Here is a 22,902-nt window from a genome sequence, read left to right as displayed (position 1 = left end):
ATACCAAAACACCCTGAAAATCAGACCAGGGAGATGAAGACATTTAAAATATCTGTTGCTTTAGGGTTCTGGCCAAAAATAGAATTTCAACAAGTGGCTATTATAGCCCATGAGGAGAAACAAGTTACCCTTATCTTTATATACAATCAGTTTTATATTGGTAGTAATAATATCCTAGGATTAAGTTTTTATTTTTTTAGACAGGGTTTCTCTGTAGTTTTGGAGCCTGTCCTGGAACTAGTTCTTGTAAACCAGGCTGGCCTAGAACTCACAGAGATCCTCCTGCCCCTGCCTCCCGAGTGCTGGGATTAAAGGAGTGCACCACCACCGTCCAGCCTAGTATTAAGTTTGATCACTACATAATCACAAAGAATGGAAAATTAAGGATATATTCCCAAATGGGCACACGGGGGTACACACACAGGGGTACACACACACACACACACACACACACACACACACACACACACACACGGAGAGACGGAGAGAGAGAGAGAGAGAGAGAGAGAGAGAGAGAGAGAGAGAGAGAGAGAACTTTTCAGTGAGCAAGAGGAAAATTGCTACTTAGCAGAATGATTACAAGTAGTACTACCTAGGAGAAATTGTATAGACAGAAAATGATGCTCAAATTATAATGACTACAATTAACTTTCAAGTGCTCACCCTTGTCCTAATCATCCTCTGAGTCACTTCCTAAAAGGATGTTTCCACACGTAATAGGTAGTAAAGAATTGCTCTATTGCAACTTAAAGTAATAACTGATTCAAAATGTGCTGCAAGAGGAAGAAATATGAGCAATAAAGATTGTTGGAGAAAACACAAGAGAAACACGCAAGGCCTGAAAACAAGTTACAAACAATCATGAAATAAATGTAAGACAATTCAGGCTGGGGGATGGCTCAGTTAGTGAACTAGCTGCTATGTAAACATGAAGACCTGAGTTTTATCTCCAAAATCCATGTAAAAAGCCAGAGAATCAAGTGCCTGTAATCCCAGCACTGAAGAGATAGAGAAAGGAGATTAATATAGCCAAATTGGTAAACCCCTCATTCATTAGAGACCCTGTGTCCAAAGGTAAGGTATATAAGTGATTGAAGAAGATACCACAAAAATGAAACAGAATAGGAATTGTTGAAAATGATGAGAGACACAGAAAATAGGCTTGAGAAAATGGCAATAAAATTAAATTAAAAATAATAGTTAAAAATTATTAGGGAATAAATGATAAATATAGAAGATAACAGAAATCTCTATAGTATATATAATTATTACTTCTAAGGAAAGAACAGAACAAATCTATGATCTCAAAGCTATCCTTACACATTAAAGGCCAAGAATTGACAGCTGCTGAAGAAAATGTTTGCTAATTTTGTATCCAACTATTTTGCTGAATTTATTTCTCAGCCATAGGAGTTTTCTGGTGGAGTCTTCAGAGATTTAACATATAAAACTAAATCATCTGAAAATAAAGATTCTTTGAATTTCTCATTTGAATTTCTCATTTTCCCTTGATCTCCTTCACTTGTCTTATTGCTCTAGCAATGTTGAACAGGAGTAAGGAATGTGAGCACTATTGTTTTAGTGGAAATTATTTGATGTTTTCTCCCATTATGATGATGTTGGGTGAGGGCTTCCTGTATGTCTATCCTGTGTTGAGATACATCTCCTGTATCCATAGTCTCTTTAGGACTTTTATCATGAAGGATGTTGGATTTTTGTCAAAGGCTTTTTCTGAATCTAATAATATGATCATATTGTTTGTGTCCTTTAGTTTATTTAAGTGGTAGATTACATTTACTGAGTTACGTATGTTGAACTATCTCTGAATCACTGGAATGATGCTCACCTAAACATAGTATACATCTTTTGGAATTATTTAAATTAGGTATATAAGTGTTGTGGGATGACCATTGTGTACACTGTGAAGATGTGTCTCTTTTTTATATCACCTGCCTAAGGCACCTTCTGATTGGTTTAATAAATGGCCAATAGAAAGGCAGGAGAAGATAGGTGGGACTTCTAGAGGGTGGTTACATGGGGAAGGGAATCTGAGAGGCAGGGCTTTTACCAGTAAGAGGCAGAGAAAGTGGGATGTTTCATTCTAAGGAGAGGTAATAAGCTACGTGGCCGAATATAGGTTAATATAACAGGTTAATTTAATTTGTAAGAGCTAGTTGGGAACAAGCCTATGCTAAAGCCAAGCTTTTATAGTTAATAAGAGGTCTCTGCGTCATTAGTTGGGAACTCACGGTCCAAACAAAGTCCAACTACAACTGACATTCAACATAGAGGCATGTATATCCAAGTGTAGGGCCTGTGAATAGCTGGCATGCTACCCAGCAGAAGCCTAGATAGAAGCACCTGCTGCAGTACAGGGTAAGAAACTTCCCAGAGCTGGGATGGATAAATGTGGCCCAGACAGTGCCTGTAGGCATAAGGCCCTGTTCTCATGGACCCAAGGAGGCTGGAGCCAAAAATCAGTGCCAATTGCTAAGCAGAGCCACAAAAGGAGATTGCAGATGCACAGAATGGCTTTGTAGTACTTTTGCTAAGATTTCCTAGATCCATGGCATGTAGAAAGCCAAGTCCAGACTGAGAAAACTTAACAGGTACAGTATGCTTGAAAATGTAAAAACTGGATAAAAGAGAAATGACTGCTGAGCTTGCCTAAAGGGGAGATAATATTTTGGGGTTCCTGCTTCGTGAAAGTGTCTGTCAGACATTCTGTAGGCCACAGAAGAAAGTTACTGACAAACTGCCAATATAGGCAGACCTGTCTTTAAAATTTCCTGCTTCGTGGAAAAGTCTGCTAGATACTGTGGGCTTGATGGCTAAGATTGGATGCCCCAACAATAAAGAAGAACTATGGGTGACTGACCAGGCAGCAAGATGTCTCTGTCAATTCTAGAGTTTTAGAAGTTGCTTACAATGTACTTCCTGTTTATTTAGGTAATATTATATCCTTATGGAGTCTTTGATGGAGTTGAAGAATTTATGGTTATAGCTTTCCTTAGTTATGATAAAGATAAACTAGATATAAATATTGTAACTGTAATTCTTTCTTGATATCTGCTTTGTTATATGTAATTTTACTATGTTAAAGTTAAAGCTTTTCTTTTTGTTTAAACAGAAAAGGGGAGGTGATGTGGGATTCCCCTCTGTATGCTGTGAATACCATTGGTTAATAAAGAAAATGCTTAGGCCAATGATAGGGTAGAGTAAAGGTAGGCGGGGAAAACTAAACTGAATGCTGGGAGAAATGAGGCGGAGTCAGCAAGAAGCCAAGGAGCCACTGCCAGAGAAAGACATGTTGAATCCTTGCTGGTAGGCCACAATCCTTGTGGTAATACATAAAATAATGGAAATGGGTTAATTCTAGGTGTAAGAGCTAGCTAGCAATATGCTTAAGTAATTGGCCAAGCAGTGATTTAATTGATACAGCTTCTGTGTGGTTACTTCGAGAGTATGGGCAGCCAAAAAATGAACAAACGGCCTCCATACTACAGCTTATGATTGACTATTACATGCCATCTTTTCATATGGCATGGATGGAGATTTATATTACAGTTTGATTATGCAGTCCAAATGAACTTAAAAAGTTGACAGATAATTTTTACCTGTTCAAACACAGAACAGAAAGCTGATTTGTACATACCCTGTATTTTATACTTGTGTTAATGCATATATATATATGATACATTTAAAAGTTTGTATGTTTTCAGAAATAAAGGACAAGACACCAATGAAGATAATGAGAAGCTAGCATCTCAGCTGATAACTGACATTTTCTAGCTTCACAGACTACTCTAGTCAGGACTTCAGATAATCCCTATACTTTCCCATCACATAGAGACTAGACAACAAATAATATAGCTAGCTCTCCCAGGACTTGACCATTATCCCCATTTTCTCAGGTCCCCTAGAAATGCTATCACCCGCAGAAAACAGGGAGTAATTTTAGGAACATGATGGCCATATTCCCAAGAGGTGGAGTGGGTAGTTCAGTGGGTTGTAGATGTTTGTCATTATTTAAATAATTAAACATTATTTAATGTTTGTCGTTAGTTGCAAGTTGTTATTGGTTATGGTCAGGGAGGAAACTAAATAAAGGAATTTTGATTAAGGTATTTCTTTCTTTCTTTTTCTTTCCTCTATGCTTCTTTCTCTCCTATCTAGTGAAAAAGGGGGGATATAGAAATGATAGGATAAAAGGGTAATTTATTGAACCTACTTTTAAACTAAAAAGCTACTACTAGTCTCAAATATTTTACATTGGTATGGATTTTTTATATTGATAAAATTTTAAGGTTGTTTTTGTTACAACATACTGTAAGTATTGTACCTATGCAATTCATTTAAAATTGTAGTATAAAGTTCTAGTCCTTGAAAGTTACTATTATAAACATTTTAGAATAAGCAATATAATAATCAAACTTGTAGTGAGGGTTTAGATGTAGACATAAATAAGATTTACTCAGCCTCATGTATTTTAGATAGATACATGCAGGGAGCCAGTACGTGCAGCCGCCATTACAAGATGGCGCCTGGCTCCTGCAGGGCTGGAGTAAACAACTCCATATAAGGTCATAGCCAGTACTACCATCTCGGGCATACTCAGTGTCCTCAGTGTGCCAGACCTATCAGGGAGCTTGGAATGGCTGCTGAGACACTTTGACCAATAGGAGGCCTGCACGTACCCCTAGTCCCTATATAGGCAGTTGCAGCTCAGCGCTGGGGGGGGGGGGCCTAGCTTCCTGCTCTCCCTTCAACCAAGAGGCTCCAATAAAGTGTGATTTGGGAAGAATCCTCGTCTGGTGGCTGTTCTTTCCTGCTGGTCAGGGAGTTCGCCGCAGATACATAGTCTTTAAACACTTCAGAGTTGCCAAATACAAATGGACTGGACATTGTAATTCCTACCTAATAACTGTTCTTATTGTATATAATTTTACTGTGTTAGAGTTAAAACCTTTCCTTCTTCTTTAGATGAAAGGGGAGAAATTTTGTGGGATAATTAATCATTTTTACACTGTGAAGATGTGTCTCTGTTTTACTTTGCCCATCTAAGGTACCTTGTAATTGGTTTAATAAAGAGTTAAATGGCTAATAGTCAGACTGGAGAAGATAGCTGGGACTTCTGGGAAGAAAGAGATACTTGGGGGAAGAATCTAAGATGTGGAAAATTTGCCAGCAAAACATCATACATGCAGTACTGAGGAGAGGTAATGAGCCACATGGCAGAACACACATTAATATAAATGGGTTAATTTAAGCTTTAATAGCTAGTCAAGAACAAGCCTAAGCTAAAGTCAAGATTTATAGTTAATAAAAGTCTCTGTATCATTATTCGAGAGCTGACAGAACAACAAAAGTCCATCTATACCTAAGTATTTTATTGAGTTTTTTCTTGTATTAGTGTTCACCAGAGTTTTTGGTCTAAAATGTTTTCCTTTTTTGATTGAATCTTTGGTTTTGGAATCAGGGTAATAGTGGCTTCATAAAAAGAAGTTGAAAATGTTCCTTCCTTTCCTATTTCAAAGAAGACCACACAACTGAGAGTATTTGGCAGTACAAATTGGTCTTAAAGGGTTTAAAAACAACAGGATACAAAAATATTGGGTGGATGGGTAAAGGAAGGTGGATTTGAGAACTAACAGGGGGCTGAAAATGTTCAAAACATATTGAATGATACTCTCAGAGCACTAATGAAATTTGTTATGAGACCATGTAGTGTAAAGCAAGTAGATTTCACAAATGAAGCATATAGTTACATGGAAGCCTATACCATAAGACCAAGTATTCTATGATATGAGAAATTTGCAAGTTGGCTCTATTGCTGGATAGTATTTTCAGCACCGAGAATAGCAATTGATTCCTATAAAGTCTTAGAGAAAGAGGATATGAACTACAAACTTAACAACACCACAAGTATAATACAAAGACATTTGATGGGTATTTTGCACATGCAGGAAAGTAGAAAATATGGTTCCAATGAGACTTTTAAATATTTTTATACAATAGCTTTGAGATAACTAAGAAATTAAAGGAAAAATGTATATTTATATTTAAGAAAATATCATTTAAATGTAAAAACTATGACTAAATACCAACAGGAACTATGGTTGCATAAAGTGATATTAATATTATAAAATTTGGCAAGGCTTCAATATCACTAGTACAAAGTTGAACAAGGAATAGAGAAGAGAGTGTGTGAAGTAGGATAAGTACACCAATTTTCTTATGTTTGTAGATGAAGTTAACATTCTTAGATAATAAATGACAAATCAATATATAGAAGAGTCAATGTATAGCAAGGATAAAGATAAAAAACTAGAGGCACTATAGCAATACAATAAGCAAAACTCCTATGGTAGAGTAGAGGGAGGAAATATAGTTTTTTTTCATTTACAACAAAGTTAATAAGTTCTGTTTCAGTGAGTAATTATAGTCTACTTCAAAGATTATGAACTCGACATTCTGTTCTATGAAATACTTCTTTTACCCCAGCTTGAAAAGGTTTCAACACCATTTCTCTTTTGTATGATTATTTGAAGGGTGATTCTTAGATTATATTTCCAATTCTTTTAAGAATATTATATAATTTAATTTAGGTCTAGATACCTAAAGTCTTCAAAATATTGAGTGATGATATATTTGATCTGAATCATGGGCAATTCCTATTGATCCAGTGAGTTTATCTTGTCTATTTATCTACCTATCTAGCCAACATTTCTTCAGCTTTCATTCTTATTCAGCTGCTTTGACAAGGCCCTAGCAAGGAGGCAAATAATTACTTTTAATACAACTAAACTATTTTAATATCAAGAGTACTCACATACAAGAAAGCCAAGTCTGTCTTCATGGTTCCTAATAGGTTCTACAGAGAAAGTAATGTTTTAGTTGGGTTTGGAAGAATGAGTAGGTCTTTACCAAAAAGAAAAAAAAAAACACACTTCAGGTAGAGAATAAAAAATACACAAAGACTTGGAATTAATGATGAGCATTTCATTCATTTTGACTGGAATGAGAATCAGAGAGTGAGGGGTAGAAGTGGTATTGGAGACTATTCTTCAGATGTAGATAAGACTCCAAGTTTCTGGGTAGCTCTCTATCAATGCCCCCAGAGCCTAGCACACCACATTTATATTTGACTCAGCACAACAAGACATAACCCTATATGCTATTAGCCTTCTTTTCATAGTTCCTATTTGAACTCCAGGTTGCCAGAAGCACTCCTGTAGAAAATTGGATTGATGACCCCAGTGAGTAGCACATAGCCCTGCTCAGTTCCTGCGAGCTACAGGCTGTTCACTTCTGGTCCCAATCCAGATCTCACAGGAAGTGCTTTCCAGCCCTTCCTTTACTGCAACTCACCTTCATCTCCAGGGTTTCTGGTACCTTCTTGCCTTCCCAAGCCCAACTCCGCTTGGTGAAGTAGTTGACAGTAGCAAATTCAATCAGTGCAGAAAACACAAAGGCATAACAGACGGCTATGAACCAGTCCATGGCCGTCGCATATGCCACTTTAGGTAAGGAGTTTCTGGCACTGATACTCAAGGTGGTCATAGTGAGAACAGTGGTGACACCTGAGGAGAGAAAAGTCAAGAGCCAGTTGCAACTGAAAGACACTAGCAGTGTACTTGATGGGGTAACCAACTTCCCACCTGAAAGGAAGTGTTTCACCACACTCAGTAGACCCCTTAGCTTGTGTTGTCTGTGGAGTAGCCTGATGTATTTTTCTATAATAAAATGTACTTCCCCTTTGCTTCAAGTAATAGTCTGTTTTTAAAGTAAATTGTACAGGATGTCAAGGCCAGATCGATCAACCTAGGAACCACTTTATTCCAACTGCCATAAGAATTAGATTCTTCAGTGCGGTACCTCTATTGCTGTCCCCGAGCCTCTGACTAAGCATTTATGCTGAAGAATAAGTAGCCTGTTTTATTGTAAGAGGACTTCTAAATTAGAAAGACATATTTTGAGCCAAATTAGCTTCCTATAATGATCAGCCTACTGATGAATCTCAGTGTTCTTTCTGTGAGCCAACAAGAAGAAAAAATGTACTCCCTCATCTCCAGGATAGGCCTGTGGAGACCCAAGAAAAGTCTTTTCATCTCCAGAGTGATGGAGATCAATGTTTGCCTCATGTCCTACTTTTGCTCACCTTTCTCTCAGCCCTAGTAGTTTTCATTTGACAAGCCTGAAACTGAGGCCATGATTCAGAGCATAGGTCAGAGTTCAGTCTAGTTCCTACTTCTTGTTATTGTGATGTTCTTCTGATGAGGAAACAAACTACTATGGGACATGTTTCTGTAGCTGCATCCAGTTCTAGGTCGCAACTGAGCTATATCTTATAAGCTTTGGTAGAACTAGAACTTTTTTGGCTGACACTCATTTTGTACCTTGGTAATTCCTTTAATCCCTCTGTGCCTTATTTCTCCCATCTGTGAGTATCAGATGATCTGGGACTTTCAAATTCCCAAACTCAATCAGATTTGAAGGAGAAATGATCACAATCTCATTCTGCTTGTTGAAAAGCTGAGGAGGATGAGAAATCTGTGCTTGGATCAATTGGGGCACAGAATGAAATGCTGATGGGGTGGGATGTTAAAGAGTAAGGCAACAAAAGGAGTCCCTGGCTCTATTAGCTCTTCTCTTGTGTGGCTCCCTTGAATCCCTTACTTGCACATATGCTGTATACATGAAAATCTAGACTGGATAAGAATTTGCAATAAAGACCCTAAAGGTTGACCTTTGCAGAAACTTAGCAGCAGAGCTGAGTTGCAAAAATACAGCTTAAACAATGCGGATAAGCTATAATGTTAGTACTTATAAGCAAAACAACTGATAATAAACTCGAACCTCACCAACCCTAATATACCAAGAAAGGAGTGTATGAGTAATGTACACTTGGTACTTATATATGTAGTTCTCAGAAAAATTAAATTGAGAAAAAGGAAGTAGAGCCTTATGTGAGAAATAAACCATTTCATTCATGGCTATGAGCAAGGGCATGGTCTGCCTAAGAATGTCTATAGCAAATGTACTGTAGCACAAATGCTCTGTATCTTATCTCAGTGGAGAGTTTTTTAACTTTAACCCTTGAGACTTAATTAGACCCGTTACATTATGGAGAGTTCTTAGCTGATCAGAGTTGTGGGGGCTCTCAATTAAACATTCTATATACTTCATAGAGTGTCTTGGCTTTTAAAAAGAGAGCCAGTCTTACAGTAATTCTATTTTAAGACTGGTTCAGAAAGCTCTTATTTAAGAACTAAGGTAGAACTGGTTGACCTCCTTGCTTCCTATCAGTGCTTCTAGTACACTTACTTGTTAAGATGTGTCTGTTCTACTAAACTGCATGATGAGGGGAATCAACATGACTTCTCAAAGATTCGTTTATGTCCCTTACACGCCCTTCTTGCTCTCAGCCCCACACCCAGTTTCATGGCATTATCATCCAGTATGTGCTCATTTGTGTCTGGATACATTCATTTGGTGTAATAGTTTGGGTTTATTCGTGTTTCATATATCTTGAGAGTAATTTTCTTGATTTCAGGATGAGTCCATAGTGTTAGTATAACCTAATTTGTTCATCTATTAATTTATAAATGGGCATCTGAATGTTTCCAATATTCAACACATAATAAAAATGTCTAAACAAATTGTGTTAAGTATTTATGTAAGTATCCTTACATTTCTCTTCATAAATACCTAAAGATGAAACGGCAAGGTTATATGGTATGAATGTTTAAGTTTCTAGGACACTGCCAAGTTTATTAAAAATAGTTGTACATTTACCAGTTCTAGGAGATATAAACAATTCCTAGTCACTATGTACCTTCGATTTATGAAAATTTTATGCTAATGGATATTTTTCAATAATAATGAAAATATATAGAATAATTTTTCTTTTTCCATATCAACTTACATAGATTACATTAGACCACAGTATTTTCCTTATAAGTTATTGCCATTATTTATAATTTAATACACTTACTATGACTCATTTATTTATTATTTTTATTAATAATTTCAACTTTACTACTAAGATTTTTTCCTTTCATTTAGTGAGCAGCCATCAGTATTTTTCTCTTCTTTTTCTCTTTCTTTCTTTTTTGGTTTTTCAAGTCAGGATTTCTCAGTGTAGCCCTGGCTATCTTGGAATTCTCTCTGTAGATCAGGTTAGTTTCACACTCAGAGATCCACCTACCTCTGCCTCCTGAGTGCTGGGATTAAAGGTGTGCACCACTACTGGGCATTGGTGGACATGAGAAAGTCTAATAATAATAATCACAAATTTGCATTCTTCCAACTCATCTTGCTAGGGCTTATAGATTTCCTTCTAATTGTAACTTTATATCCTTCTTTAGATAGGGCCAGTTTTAGGCTAGCTATTATCTGTAATTTTTTTCCCTTCTGTCATTCTACTGTATTATGCCTTCTCAGTGAATCTGATGTCATTTCTCTCTGTGCATTTCATTTTTGTCTTTTTAGGTGTTTTCTTTTTAATCTATCTTTCTTATTTTAATTAGATAATACTTTTTTCATTTACTTTACATACTGAGCACAGTTTCATCAAAAGGCAGCTAAATGTCAGCGCAAGTCTTGGTCTCACTGCTAGGAACACACAGAGCAAGCTACACAACTGTCACGTACATGCAGAGGGCCTAGCTTGCTCCCATGAGGCTCCTTAACTATTATTCCAGAATCCATGAGCTCGCACCATTCAGGGGTAACTTAACTATGTTTAAATAAATGATTATTTCTTTATATTTTCAAGTTCCACGATAACCAATATGCTTCCTCCCCCAGTTTTTCTCCTACATTTTTCCTCATTGATTTCTTTTATTTATAAATATTCATCATGGCTATTTGAAAGTCTCCGATTACTCCAACATGTATAATCTTACAGGTTTGTATTTCTGTGACATAATTCATTTACAATAAGACAAAATATCTTTCACATCTGAGCTCTTTGGAGAAATGTATACAATTATATCACTGTGTGGCTAGTCATCAATGCATTTTTGTGAATTAAATATGTGAACATTCTTGTGGAAGTGCTTTTATTTAATGTATTTTATTACATTATTCATTTCAATTGGTTATATATGTAAGAGAAGAATATCCAGATTAGGGGGTTTATGTAAAATGATACAACCATTTTGGAAAATGTTTGACCAAGTCTTACAAAGTTAAAGTACATATTCCCCAAGATACATGGACATTGTATGTTTTTTCCGTTTTATTCCAAGAGCATCATATTTTGAATTTTGGTATTTAAGTCTATGAATAACTTTCAATTCTTTCTCTCCAATGATATCTTTGTGGTAAATCAAGTTTCCATATACTAGAGAATACTTCCAAGCTCATTGTAGTGTTTCATTTACTTTTTTCTTTACACCAAAACAATGCTACCTTAATGACTATTGCGTTTTAATCATTCTGAAACCCTATGGGGCCTGTCTTTCCACTCTGTTCTTATTCAAGAAGATATTGACTATCCTTGGATCTTTGTATTTAATTTTTAAATTAGCATTTCAAGTTGGAGGTTTTCTCATAATGCAGTTACTGCAAATAAGAATTCTGAATTAGTATGAGCCCATTTTAAACTATAAAAAGAATAAATTCTCATGGAAGCCTGTATTTTACACATAGCTCAGGCCAAAATCAAAATGCTTTCACATTATCTCTCTATTCTATGTGTAATTTCTTAATGTTCTCTTATATTGAGGTCACAACCATTCAATGGTATTGGACTTGTGGGAATGATATTTTGTCTTAATTTCTTCTGGTTGATGTAACAAGTTATCACATATATAGTGGCTTAAAACACCACAAACCTATAATTACAGATTACACAATAAGCCTGAAACTAGTTTTAATGAGTTAAGGTCAATCTTGACCAGAGCCCCACTTCCTCTGAAGGTTCTGGTATAACAATAATAATCTACTACCGTTTGCAGTTTTTCAAGTTACACCAATTGCATTTCTTTGCTAGTGAGCCCTTTCTTCTTCCTATAAGGCAACAACAGAACATCTTCCAATCTGGCCTGCCTCCTTTATCACAACACTTTTCTTCTGTAGTTAAATATCTGACCAGTGCAGAATAATATCTCCAGCTGGAAGTCTTTAACTACACCACATCTGGAGATTCATTTTCACCATATATTGTCATATTTCCACATCTCAGACACTTGGAGATGAATTTTTGGATGATATTACTAGTATACTACAGATTTAGTTATAATCCTTAACAGTGTTGAAGCTCAGCACCCTCTTTTATATTTTAAAGTTCAACTACTTCTTTACCAACACTAGTAACTCAGCTAAATAGCCACTTGTTATTGAAAATAATTTTTATACATATATTTTATCATGTTTTCCCTCTAATAATGGCCACTTCTAATCACACCTATAAAGCTTATGTTTCCTCTATTTCAGTTAACATCAAAGTATAGCACAGAACTAACAGATAGCTTCCACCCATATTTTTCAAAACTTTGCAGTGAACCTTTAGCCCACGTGACTATTTTCTGCCATGTAATACTTCCCTCTTGACTTTCACTAATGTTGTACCTTCCTTATTGTTTCTCACTTTCTCTCTCTCCACTGCTTTCTCCTGTTACAGCTGACCCAATCAGCTATTTCTCTCTGAAACGTCATTTACTATTGATGTAACACTATACAACTTCACGATAATGGCAGAAATGCCTTCTGTATGGGTATCTAGTATATCTTACTGTATGATTCACAGTCTCGTTTTCCCCAATGGTTCAATAGCCTGAAAGATTTGATTTTTTCCTCCAAAAACCTGCTGTGGAAAAAACAGACATAAAATGTTTTGTATGCTTTAAGTCTCTGAGGAAAGAGAGGCCAATGGCATGCAAACTTCTTCCTAGATATAAGTAGCCTCATATTGAAGTAAATTTCTCTGATTCTATATACTGTTCAAGAAGCAATTGAAAGTGTATATGTAGCCTTTACTGAATATCAGTGTGGTGTGGGAGGTCCTTCTGTCTATGTGTTGCTTTTATTGGTTAATGAATAAAGAAACTGCCTTAGCCTGTTGATAGGGCAGAACTTAGGCAGGCGGAGAAAACTGGACTGAATGCTGGGAGAAGGAAGGCGGAGAGAGATGGCATGGAACTGCCACCAGAGTCAGACATGCCAAAACTTTGCCGGTAAGCCACTGCCATGTGGTGATACACAGAGTAATGGAGATGGGTTAAATTAAAATGTAAGAGTTAGCCAATAAGAAGCTAGAGCTAATGGGCCAAGTAGTGATTTAAATAATACAGTTTCTCTGTGATTATTTCATGGCTGGGTGGCCAGGAACAACGAGCAGCTCCCTCCTTCTACATCAGTGAATTCATGCTCTCAAAAGGCTGGAACAAATGCAATAAGTCATAAATGTAAACAGAAAGTTGTTCCTAGGGGTTGGAAAAATAACTCAGCATTTGAAAACATTTGTTCCTCTTACAGAGGACTTGGATTCAGCTCCCATCACCCACATGGTAGCTCACAGCCATTTATAGCTTTAGTACTAAGTGGATCTGGTACCCTCTTCTGACCTCATAGGTACCAGGCATGTACACAGTGCACATACATACATACACATAGGCAAAACACCCATAAACATAAAATAAATTTTAAAATGAAAAAATTACCTTTAAAACCCAATCTAATTCTCTGTCTTCAGGTTGATTTTCTACCCTTAATTTTTTTCTACTCTCTGCACTAAATTCACATATTTTTCACTAAAGAGTCAATTTCTTCCTGCTAGGATTTCAAGCATCCAAATTCTGAACAAAGGAGTAGGGATATGAATGGTGCATCTGACAATGCCATTTCTGCTATTGGGCTTGGACAATATCCTGTATCTGTAGCAGGGGTTCATTCCTCCACTTTTCTTACCTCTACTCTGACTAGGAATGTGTTTCTACCCCCCATTATCCATAAGGCAACACTTACCAAAGACTGTGCGGGCAGGGACAGATTCTCTATTAAGCCAGAAAGACACTTGTGACAAAATGACAGTCATGATACATGGCAAGTAGGTCTGGATGACAAAGTAGCCAATTTTTCTCTTCAGATGAAAGTGAGTTGTCATGACGACATATTCTCCTGGACAGAGAAGAAAATTAGGCAGCATGGAGTCATAAAATCATTGTTAAAGTAACTTGAGCCTCAGTTCTGTTCCCAGAGATCCTCAATCTTATATTCAAGTTAAGGCATCCTAAAGCCCTACAAACTCTTGAGCTCCTTCATAATCAAAATTATGCAATAGTATTTTGGTGTGAAGAATACACTAACAATATGCCATAACAATTTCCTCAGTGAAAGTCTGACAAGTTAATTCAATTCATGTTTTTATTTAAGTAATGAGAAATAATGATGTTTTTTTTATAAAGAAAGCACTTACCACATTCTCATATAAAACCTTATTCAAATATTAATCTTCACAATTGCCTTATGAAGTGCGGACTTCTGTAGTCCTCATTTTACAAGTCAAGAAATCCAAACAAGGGATCGAACAGCATGCACAGGTACATAGTTAGTAACTAGTGGTGCCCAAAAATTAAGCCCATATAGGTTGTATCCATAGTTTGTTCTTTTTGATATTTTGGTATTCTCAGGTATTGTTTGATTATTAGCATGTATAGGTTCCTGCAGAGGACCTGGGTTCAGATTTAAGCATCCACCATTAGGCAACATAAGACATCCTGAAACTCCAGCTCCAGAAGTACATACACTCTCCTCTGGCCTTATGAACCCTGCATGTATGTAATACACACACAGATAAGCACACACACATACATACACACACAAATATGAATATATAAATTGTTTTAAAGTTCACATAGCAGAATGTGAACTGACCTTTATTACCTCATTCCCTTCAACAGAGCTGTGATAGGTGGCAAACAAAAGTTAATAGCAATTATTACTCTGTTAACATCAATCAGTAATTCTCAGGCTTCTATATTTTTAACAGCATTTGACACAGGTGAATCTTCCATTTTCCATGAATAGCTGAGGTAGAGAATAGCATGATGTATACTCAATCCAAGCATCACTAAACAACTAAAAATGGCTGGCCATCAGTAGAAGTTAAAAAAACAGGCAAAGGACAGATTCTTCCTTACCATATCTAGATAGAAATAATCTTGACAATGTTTTGATTTCAGATTACCAAACTTCAAATCTGAGAGACAAGGAATTTAGTCTGTTTTAAGCCACCAATGTGGTAATAACTTGTTATAGGGGCATTGGGGGTTCCCAACTGTAGTTAGATCTGTATTTGGCACAACTATTTGGACATTTTTACTTTCTCTATCCTCTATTTGTTCCAAACTGATCCTACCAACAGATTATCCCATCTCAAAAACTAGTAGCTCTCACATGTCTGAATCCAAATTAAAATATTTAAATGCTTGGCATCATATTCTCTGTCTTTGTCTTTGTTTCCATATACCTAATTTCCTTTTCCCTTTCTTCCCTTCTCCTTCCAATACCTTTATTCTCCTCTTCCATTGCCTTTCCTTTACTCTTTCCTATTAATAAGGAGTTGAGGATTTAATTTTATCAAGAGTTGGACTTTGATTATTTTGACAATTTTCCCAATACTTATCAACCATACTCCTGATTGATGTGAAATACCTAATATATAAAATATAATTGATATATTAATGTTACTATATACTATTTAATATTCACAGCTGTACTCTATGAATCTAAAAAGGAAGACAAATGTGCTTGTGAAATGTTTATCAAATCAACCATTTGTTTTAAATAACCCAATATATTTTCTTCAAGCTTTTCTCCCTTTTTTTCACTATTGACCTTGTTTTCTGTTTTCCAAATAGCAAAGGCCATCTTATTACTGAGAACTAAAACCTTGTACTGGTTGAAGAGCCATCATTTCTTTCTGCCTGTAATTTTTTTTTCAGATTATCTGTATTCGCTGGAAAAAGGAAAGGGGAAAATGGAAGGCCACTTTAGCAATTCACAGATATTTTGCAAATTAATCTATTGTACTAGTTCACTGACAAGTTCTTTTCAAACACATTGCCAACATTTTCTATCATCTCTCCGTAATTTGTCTGTCAAAGTGAGAACTCAGCCTTTCATAAGATTGGAAGATTTTTCCATCTTCTCTTATCCTGTTTTCACTGGTGAGCTCCAGCTGGTTAAGCTTATTAAAGTACCATCTCTGTTGTATGTGAAATAGTAAATGTACTGATATTTACAAATTAATTATTATCTATTATTCAAGCCAGAAACAACAGCTTACAAATTAATGTTGAGGTGAACTAATGTTCCCTTCCTTTTTGTCTTTATTGATGCTTCTCTGTTTTTATGAAGATGACTATAAAAGTGGTTTGGGATATTTTGCTCCGCTTTTGCTCTCCAGCCTGTTAAAGTCCATCTGAGTTATGTGTGAAATATTTGAAGCTTTATTTTAAACAACTTAGCTATTGAGAGTTATGAAATACACAGAGGATTTTTTTAAAAAATCTTGACAAATTAACTCAATAAACAAAAAATAGTTTTTCCTGCCTTAAATTCATGATGATATTTTTTTCCATCTTTCTACATCCATTCCTTATGCTTTATCTTGCCTTCTGTAGCCTTTTAATTTCCATGTCTCTATGTTTCTTTTATGTCTCTTTCCTTCAGTCTCCTGTTTTGGGATCTGTCTAAACATAAAGACATCATAAGCAATTGCAATTATAATAAACTGATGTAGCTAAAGGTTAAACATCTAAAAGAGATTGGGAAAAATAATGATTCCTAACTATCCTCCTAAGTAATTAATATAATAATTTTCAAAGTGGGAGGAAATTGAGTCAGTATTGAAATAGAAACTGATGTCAATACCTAGTCACCAAGCTTGAAGAATTTCATTCATTTATTTTACAGACATTTGAGTCTGGAGCCAAGAGAAGAAAGCCTCTGAAATTACATCACAGTGGAGTGGAGACTAACAATGTTTGGAGAGAAATTCAACCATACCAAACAGAACACTTGTGGATTGCAGGTCTCTTCTCTGTGCAGGTCCCTAGTCACATAATGTAACCTCCATGGAGGGGCATATTCAACATTTAGAAGGGAAATCCTGCCACATTTATGTGAGGTTATAATATTTATATAGGTTTTAAATCAAAAGGTATGAAAGAAAATGCATCAATGGTATGGGAGAATTGTCTGTATTCTGTCAATCATGTTTTAAATAAATACTGATCGGCCAGGCAGGAAGTATAGGTAGGTCAACCAGACAGGAAGTAGAGGCAGGGCAATGAGAACAGGAGAATTCTAGGAAGGAGGAAGTCTATTCCTCCACTCCAACCTAGACCACTGAAGAAGCAGGATGTGACCTGCCCCGATGAAAAAGGTACTGAGCCACATTGCTAACATAGATCAGAATAATGAGTTAATATAAGCGATAAGATCTAATAAGAAGCTTGAGCTAGTGGGCCAATCAGTTTATAAGTAATGCAGACTCTCTGTGTGATTTTCTCTGGGGCTAAACGGCTGGGGGACCTGGCAGGACAGAAATCCCAATGAGCCTGACCCTCATGTTATACATCAATATGTTTCCCACTCACCCATCTTACTTATCCTTGCTACCAGTAACCATGGTTAACTCTTGTTTGTCTATTTCCCTAGAATTATTAATTACACACACATACACACACGCGCGCGCGCACACACACACATACAGAGTATTAAAGCTAAAACTAGTTGGAAAATATACAAAATGTACATCCATTCTTAATAAATAATTTGACTCAGAAACAGAATAAAGAGAATATACAAAACAGAAAAAAATTCAATATGAACCTAAGTTTATATAAATGTGTATTTAGGACACAACAAATGCAGTCAATAAATGATGCAAAATGAGTATGAGCCCCCAAGAAAGACAGCAGGTCAAGAATCAGTAAATAGAGGAGCATAGCACAGTCACAGTGAGCTGTGACTTTCTCTGCCCAAAGAGAGCAAGCCAGAACACCTTTCGCCACTAAGCCTTCCCCACCTGTTCTTTATGAAAAAACTTTTGTAATTATGTTGGTCCTACATGTATAATCCAGGATTGTATCTTTATTTAAATACCATATAAGAAACCTTAAATTTACCTTCATAACCACCCTGTTCATAACCTAACAGACTCTAGGATTAGGATCTTTGGTGTGAATTTGCACCAACAAAATAACTAAATGTAGTTGTTAATCTTCTAGAAAGAAAGACGACAAGGAAACAAAGACAAAAGGAATGATAGCACATGAAACATAGGTGACTATTATACACATCCAACAAGATATACTGAATCTTCTAGGGGGATGGGATGCTATTGGGTGAGTGAAGTGCACCGTGCATTCATATACTTGAAACAAAGGAATCCATGTTATATCTCTAAAAGTAAAAATATATAGCAGTAAAAGCACAATATAAACATGAAAGGAACTGAACCATAAGAGCTTAAGGCAATGATTTTTTTTCTGATCCATGATTTCTTTATCCAGACACCTGACCAATATTGCTTACTTCACAGTGTTGTTCAATGTTAAAAGGAGTTAATATGTGTCCTTAGTGCTGTATCTGGCACATATTACAATCTCAACAATCAATCATTGTTAATTTCATCACTACGCATGTGTTAATTTCTTCATTGATAAGAAAAATTAAACAAGAGTTTCCAGATACATTAATTTGCTGACACTGCCTCAACAAAGGTTCAGATACTGGATTTGTTAAAGCAAGACAATTTTATCACCTCTGAAGTTCGAAATGAATGTTCTAGTAGGGCCAGGCTCTGCTTAAAATCTATAAGGGTTATTTTATATTTTGATGTCTAGTTTCTTGTGTTCTTTATATATTTTGGAGATCAGCCCTCTTTCAGAAGTAGGGTTAGTGAAGATCTTTTCCCATTCTGTAGGCTGCTGTTTTGTCTTATTGACCATGTCCTTTGCTTTACAGAAGCTTCTCAGTTTCAAGAAGTCAATTTATTGATTGTTGCTCTCAGTGTCTGTGCTACTGGGGTTATATTTAGGAAGTGGTCTCCTGTGCCCATACATTAAAGGCCAGTTTCCACTTTCTCTTCTCTCAGGTTCAGTGTGGTCAGATTTATAATGAGGTCTTTAATCCATGTGGATTTTTGTGCATGGGGATAGGTATGGAGCTATTTGCATTCTTCTACAGGTTGACATCCAGTTATGCCAGCACCATTTGTTGAAGATGCTTTCCTTCTTCCATTGTACCATTTTGGCTTCTTTGTCAAAAGTTAGGTATTCATAGGTGTGTGGTTTATTATCAGGGTCTTTGATTTGATTTCATTGATCCACGTGTCTACTTTTATGTCAATACCAAGCTGTTTTTATTAATATAGCTTGAAGTCAGGTATGGTGATGCCTATAGAATTTCCTTTATTGTTTTAACAGAATTGTTTTAACTATTCTTTTTTTTATTTTATCATATGAATTTGAATATTGTTCTTTCAAGGTCTTTTAAGAATTGTGTTGGGATTTTGATGGGGATTACATTGAATCTGTAGGTTGTTTTTGGTAAGATTGCCATTTTTATTGTGTTGATCCTACCTATCCAAGAGCATGGAAGATCTTTGATGTGGGATTTCCCTTTGTATTCTGTGATTACCATTGATAAATAAAGGAACTGCTTTGGACCTATAGCAGGGTAGAACTTAGGTACGTGGGGAAGATAGAACTGAATGCTGGCAGAAAGAAGGCAGAATCAGAGAGAAGCCATGGAGCCGCTGCAGGAGACAGACGTGCTGAAACTTTGCTGGTGGGCCACGGCCTCGTGGTGATGCACAGATTAATGGAGATGGGTTAAATTAAAATGTAAGAGTTAACCAATAAGAAGCTAGAGCTAATGGGCCAAGCAGCAATTTAAATAATACAGTTTATGTGTGGTTATTTTGGGGTTAAGCAGCTGGGAACCAACAAGCAGCCTCCTTACTACAGATCTTTCCATTTTTTGATATCTTCTTCAATTTCTTTCTTCAGAGACTTAAAGTTTTTTTCATACAGACCTTTCACTTTTTTTGTTAGTTACTTTAAGATAGATGGAACTAGAAAAAAAATCCTGAGTGAGGAAACCCAGACTCAGAAAGACAAACACTGTATTACTCACTCATAAGTGGCTATTAGATATGAAGCAAAGGATAACCAGACTAAAATCCACAGCTCCAGAGAACCTAGAGCCTTCATCCAGTAACTGATGGAAGGAGATGCAGAGATTCACAATCAAGCATCAGGCTGGGCTCTGGGAATCCAATCGAAGACGGGGGTAGGTGGAAATATATGATCAAGGGAGATGAAGATCATGCGGGAGAAATCTACAGAGACAGCTGAATCAAGCTTATGGAAACTCATGAATTCTAGACTGACAGCTGTGGAGTGTCCATGGGACCAAACTAGGCCCTCTGAATGCGGAAGACAGTGGTGAAGCATAAACTATTTGAGAGGCCCCTGGCAGTAGGACCAGGATCTATCCTTGGTGTATGAGCTAGCTTGTTGGAGCCCATTTCCTATGGTGAGATGCCATGCTCAGCCTTAATGCAGGGGGGAGGGGCTTGGTCCTGTCCCAACTTAATGTGACAGACTTTGTTGACTCCCCATGGGAGGGAGCCCTTAACCACTGGGAGCAGGGAATGGGGGATGGGCTGATGGGAGAAATGGGTTGGGGAGAGGATGATAAGGAGGAGGGTTGGAAAGGAGAACTGTGGTTGGAATGTAAAAATAAAGAAAAAAAACTGTAAGGGACTCTTTCCTTGTCTCTTACTAATCTCAACTTGTTTGCAGACAAACTTTGACAGTTCTTTGCTTATGGAAACATTCACCTGATCACAGCCTATGTATTCACATATGTCTCATGTCCACTCTGTCCAAAGTTCCCCTCTTCATAAGAACACCAATTATATTGCATTAGTGCAATATGACTTTATCTTCAGTGATAACATTTATATGACAGTAATCCCAAATAATGTCACATGATAAGGTGACAAGGTTAACACTTTGACATAGCTTTCAGGGTAGAGGGGATAATTGAATTCATAATACTTGTATCGCTAAGGAAAAAGGAAAACTAGCATGCTCATACAGGGACAGTGGGAAAGGGAACTGGTTAAACTTTCAGAGTAGCAGTTTTCAGCGTGTATTATTTTCAAAACTGTTCTGTCTGGATCATAGACAGATAATTATACTCTAGCAAAATGCTGTCTGGAAAAGGAGGGTCTACAGAAATATTGTTTACAGAATTAAACCCAGGGCACAATGGTAGATAATTGGTTAAGTAGGCTAGCAGCACTGCACAATGCCTTTTACAAATGAAACTATTCTTTTGCTGCGTTTCAGCAATGAAAGGCTACATTTTCCACAGAAAACCACAAATAACTGTCAAGAATTCTCTGGCCTTGAAAGAGAGAACATTATTATTTTATTTTTATTCAAAGTAAACAAAATAAGAATTAATGCCTTTATTACCACTTTTAATATATTGTTACTGAATTATATGTGCATTTTGCTTGGCTCCTGTACATTTAATGAAAGAAAACTTTATAAAATCTCTAATATTAAAAGTAGATAAAACTATAAAACAGAATAAATGGTAGGGGCCCTTTAATACTGATACATTTTCAGTGTTCCAAATTGCCATTTAACTAAACTTTAGAATTACTGAAAAATGCTAAGGGAATTCCCCTATATATCAACATATATCATATGTAATTAACATATTAAATCTTTTAAGGAAAATTTTCTATTTTAGATTTTTCTATTTTTCATTTTTATTTCTGTTTGTGTCTATCTGCTTATCTATCTCCCTCTCCCCATACCCACCACACATCTCTCAGGTATGTGTGTGTGGACACATGCTTGGGGATGCCTGTGTAGGTCAGAAGATGGTGGCAGATTACATGAAACTGGCATGGTAAGCTACCATATATGTACTGGCAATTGAACCCAGGTACTTTGTAAGAATAGCTGGAACTCTTTACTTCTGAGGCATGTCTCCAGTCTCTTGCTAAATTTTTTCCAGGTAGTGCAATTAAAGAGTTAAACTGTAATTCTGTGATTTGGGTGAACTGTTTTCAGGAACCCCTATTAATACAAAATCCCCAAATATTCTAGTCTCTTGCATAAAATTGCATAATATGTGTATAAAACTTATGTTCAAACTGGGTGGTGGTGGCATATGCCTTTAATCCCAGCACTTGGGAGGTAGAGGCAGGTGGATCTCTGTGAGTTTAGGCCAGCCTGGACTACAAGAACTAGCTCCAGGACAGGCTCCAAAGCTAAGAGAAACCCTGTCTTGAAAACAAAAAAAAAAAAAAAAAAAAAAAAAAAAAAAAAAAAAAAAAAAAAAAACCCACCTATGTTTAGCTATACTATTCTTTAAAATTAAAATACCACATGTAATACAAATAATTTTACATGAACACACTGAGTTGGTTATATCCAAATTTCCTCTATTGGCTTTCCCATGCAATTTTAAAATTCCTATTATGAATATATATTTTCCATGTGATAAAACTGAACCAGTGGTTTAAATCGTGAAATGAGATCTTGGACTGCTTGGATAACTAGTAAGATTGTTTGACAAATTTGATGCCAAGTAGGTGTTTCAGAAGAGGTCTAAGACAGGGAGCACAATTAATTTGTACAGAATATACTCCTGGGGACAGGAAATCCACAGCCCTGCACAAAGGCATTTCTAATATGCTATATTCTCCCCTGGTCCTGAAGTGAAGGACACACAAGATGACATGCTATAACATCATGAAGCCATAGCCCAATAATGTCCAAATAATGAAAGAATGGCTGGGTATCCGACGTCATCAATAATTGTGGACTCAACAGAGACTAATGTTTAAAAAGT

At 36.3% G+C, this 22,902-nt stretch overlaps 1 protein-coding gene across 1 annotated transcript in view; it reads right to left on the bottom strand.

Moving 5' to 3' along the window:
- The window catches only part of Gabra3 (gamma-aminobutyric acid type A receptor subunit alpha3), a 229,142-nt gene that overhangs the window by 10,631 nt on the left and 195,609 nt on the right, over nucleotides 1–22,902 (bottom strand). Inside the window, exons 8-9 of the mRNA XM_050123660.1 lie at nucleotides 13,975–14,127; nucleotides 7,372–7,583 (exon numbers count right to left, since the gene is read on the bottom strand). Coding sequence (XP_049979617.1) covers nucleotides 7,372–7,583; nucleotides 13,975–14,127 — 365 coding nt within the window. The remainder of the gene's footprint in view (nucleotides 1–7,371; nucleotides 7,584–13,974; nucleotides 14,128–22,902) is intronic.

Source organism: Alexandromys fortis, unplaced genomic scaffold (assembly GCF_014885135.2).
Source record: "Alexandromys fortis isolate MF-2015 unplaced genomic scaffold, M_Fortis_MF-2015_v1.1 scaffold_206, whole genome shotgun sequence".
Lineage (NCBI taxonomy): Eukaryota > Metazoa > Chordata > Mammalia > Rodentia > Cricetidae > Alexandromys > Alexandromys fortis.
This window is presented reverse-complemented; position numbering and strand designations above follow the sequence as displayed.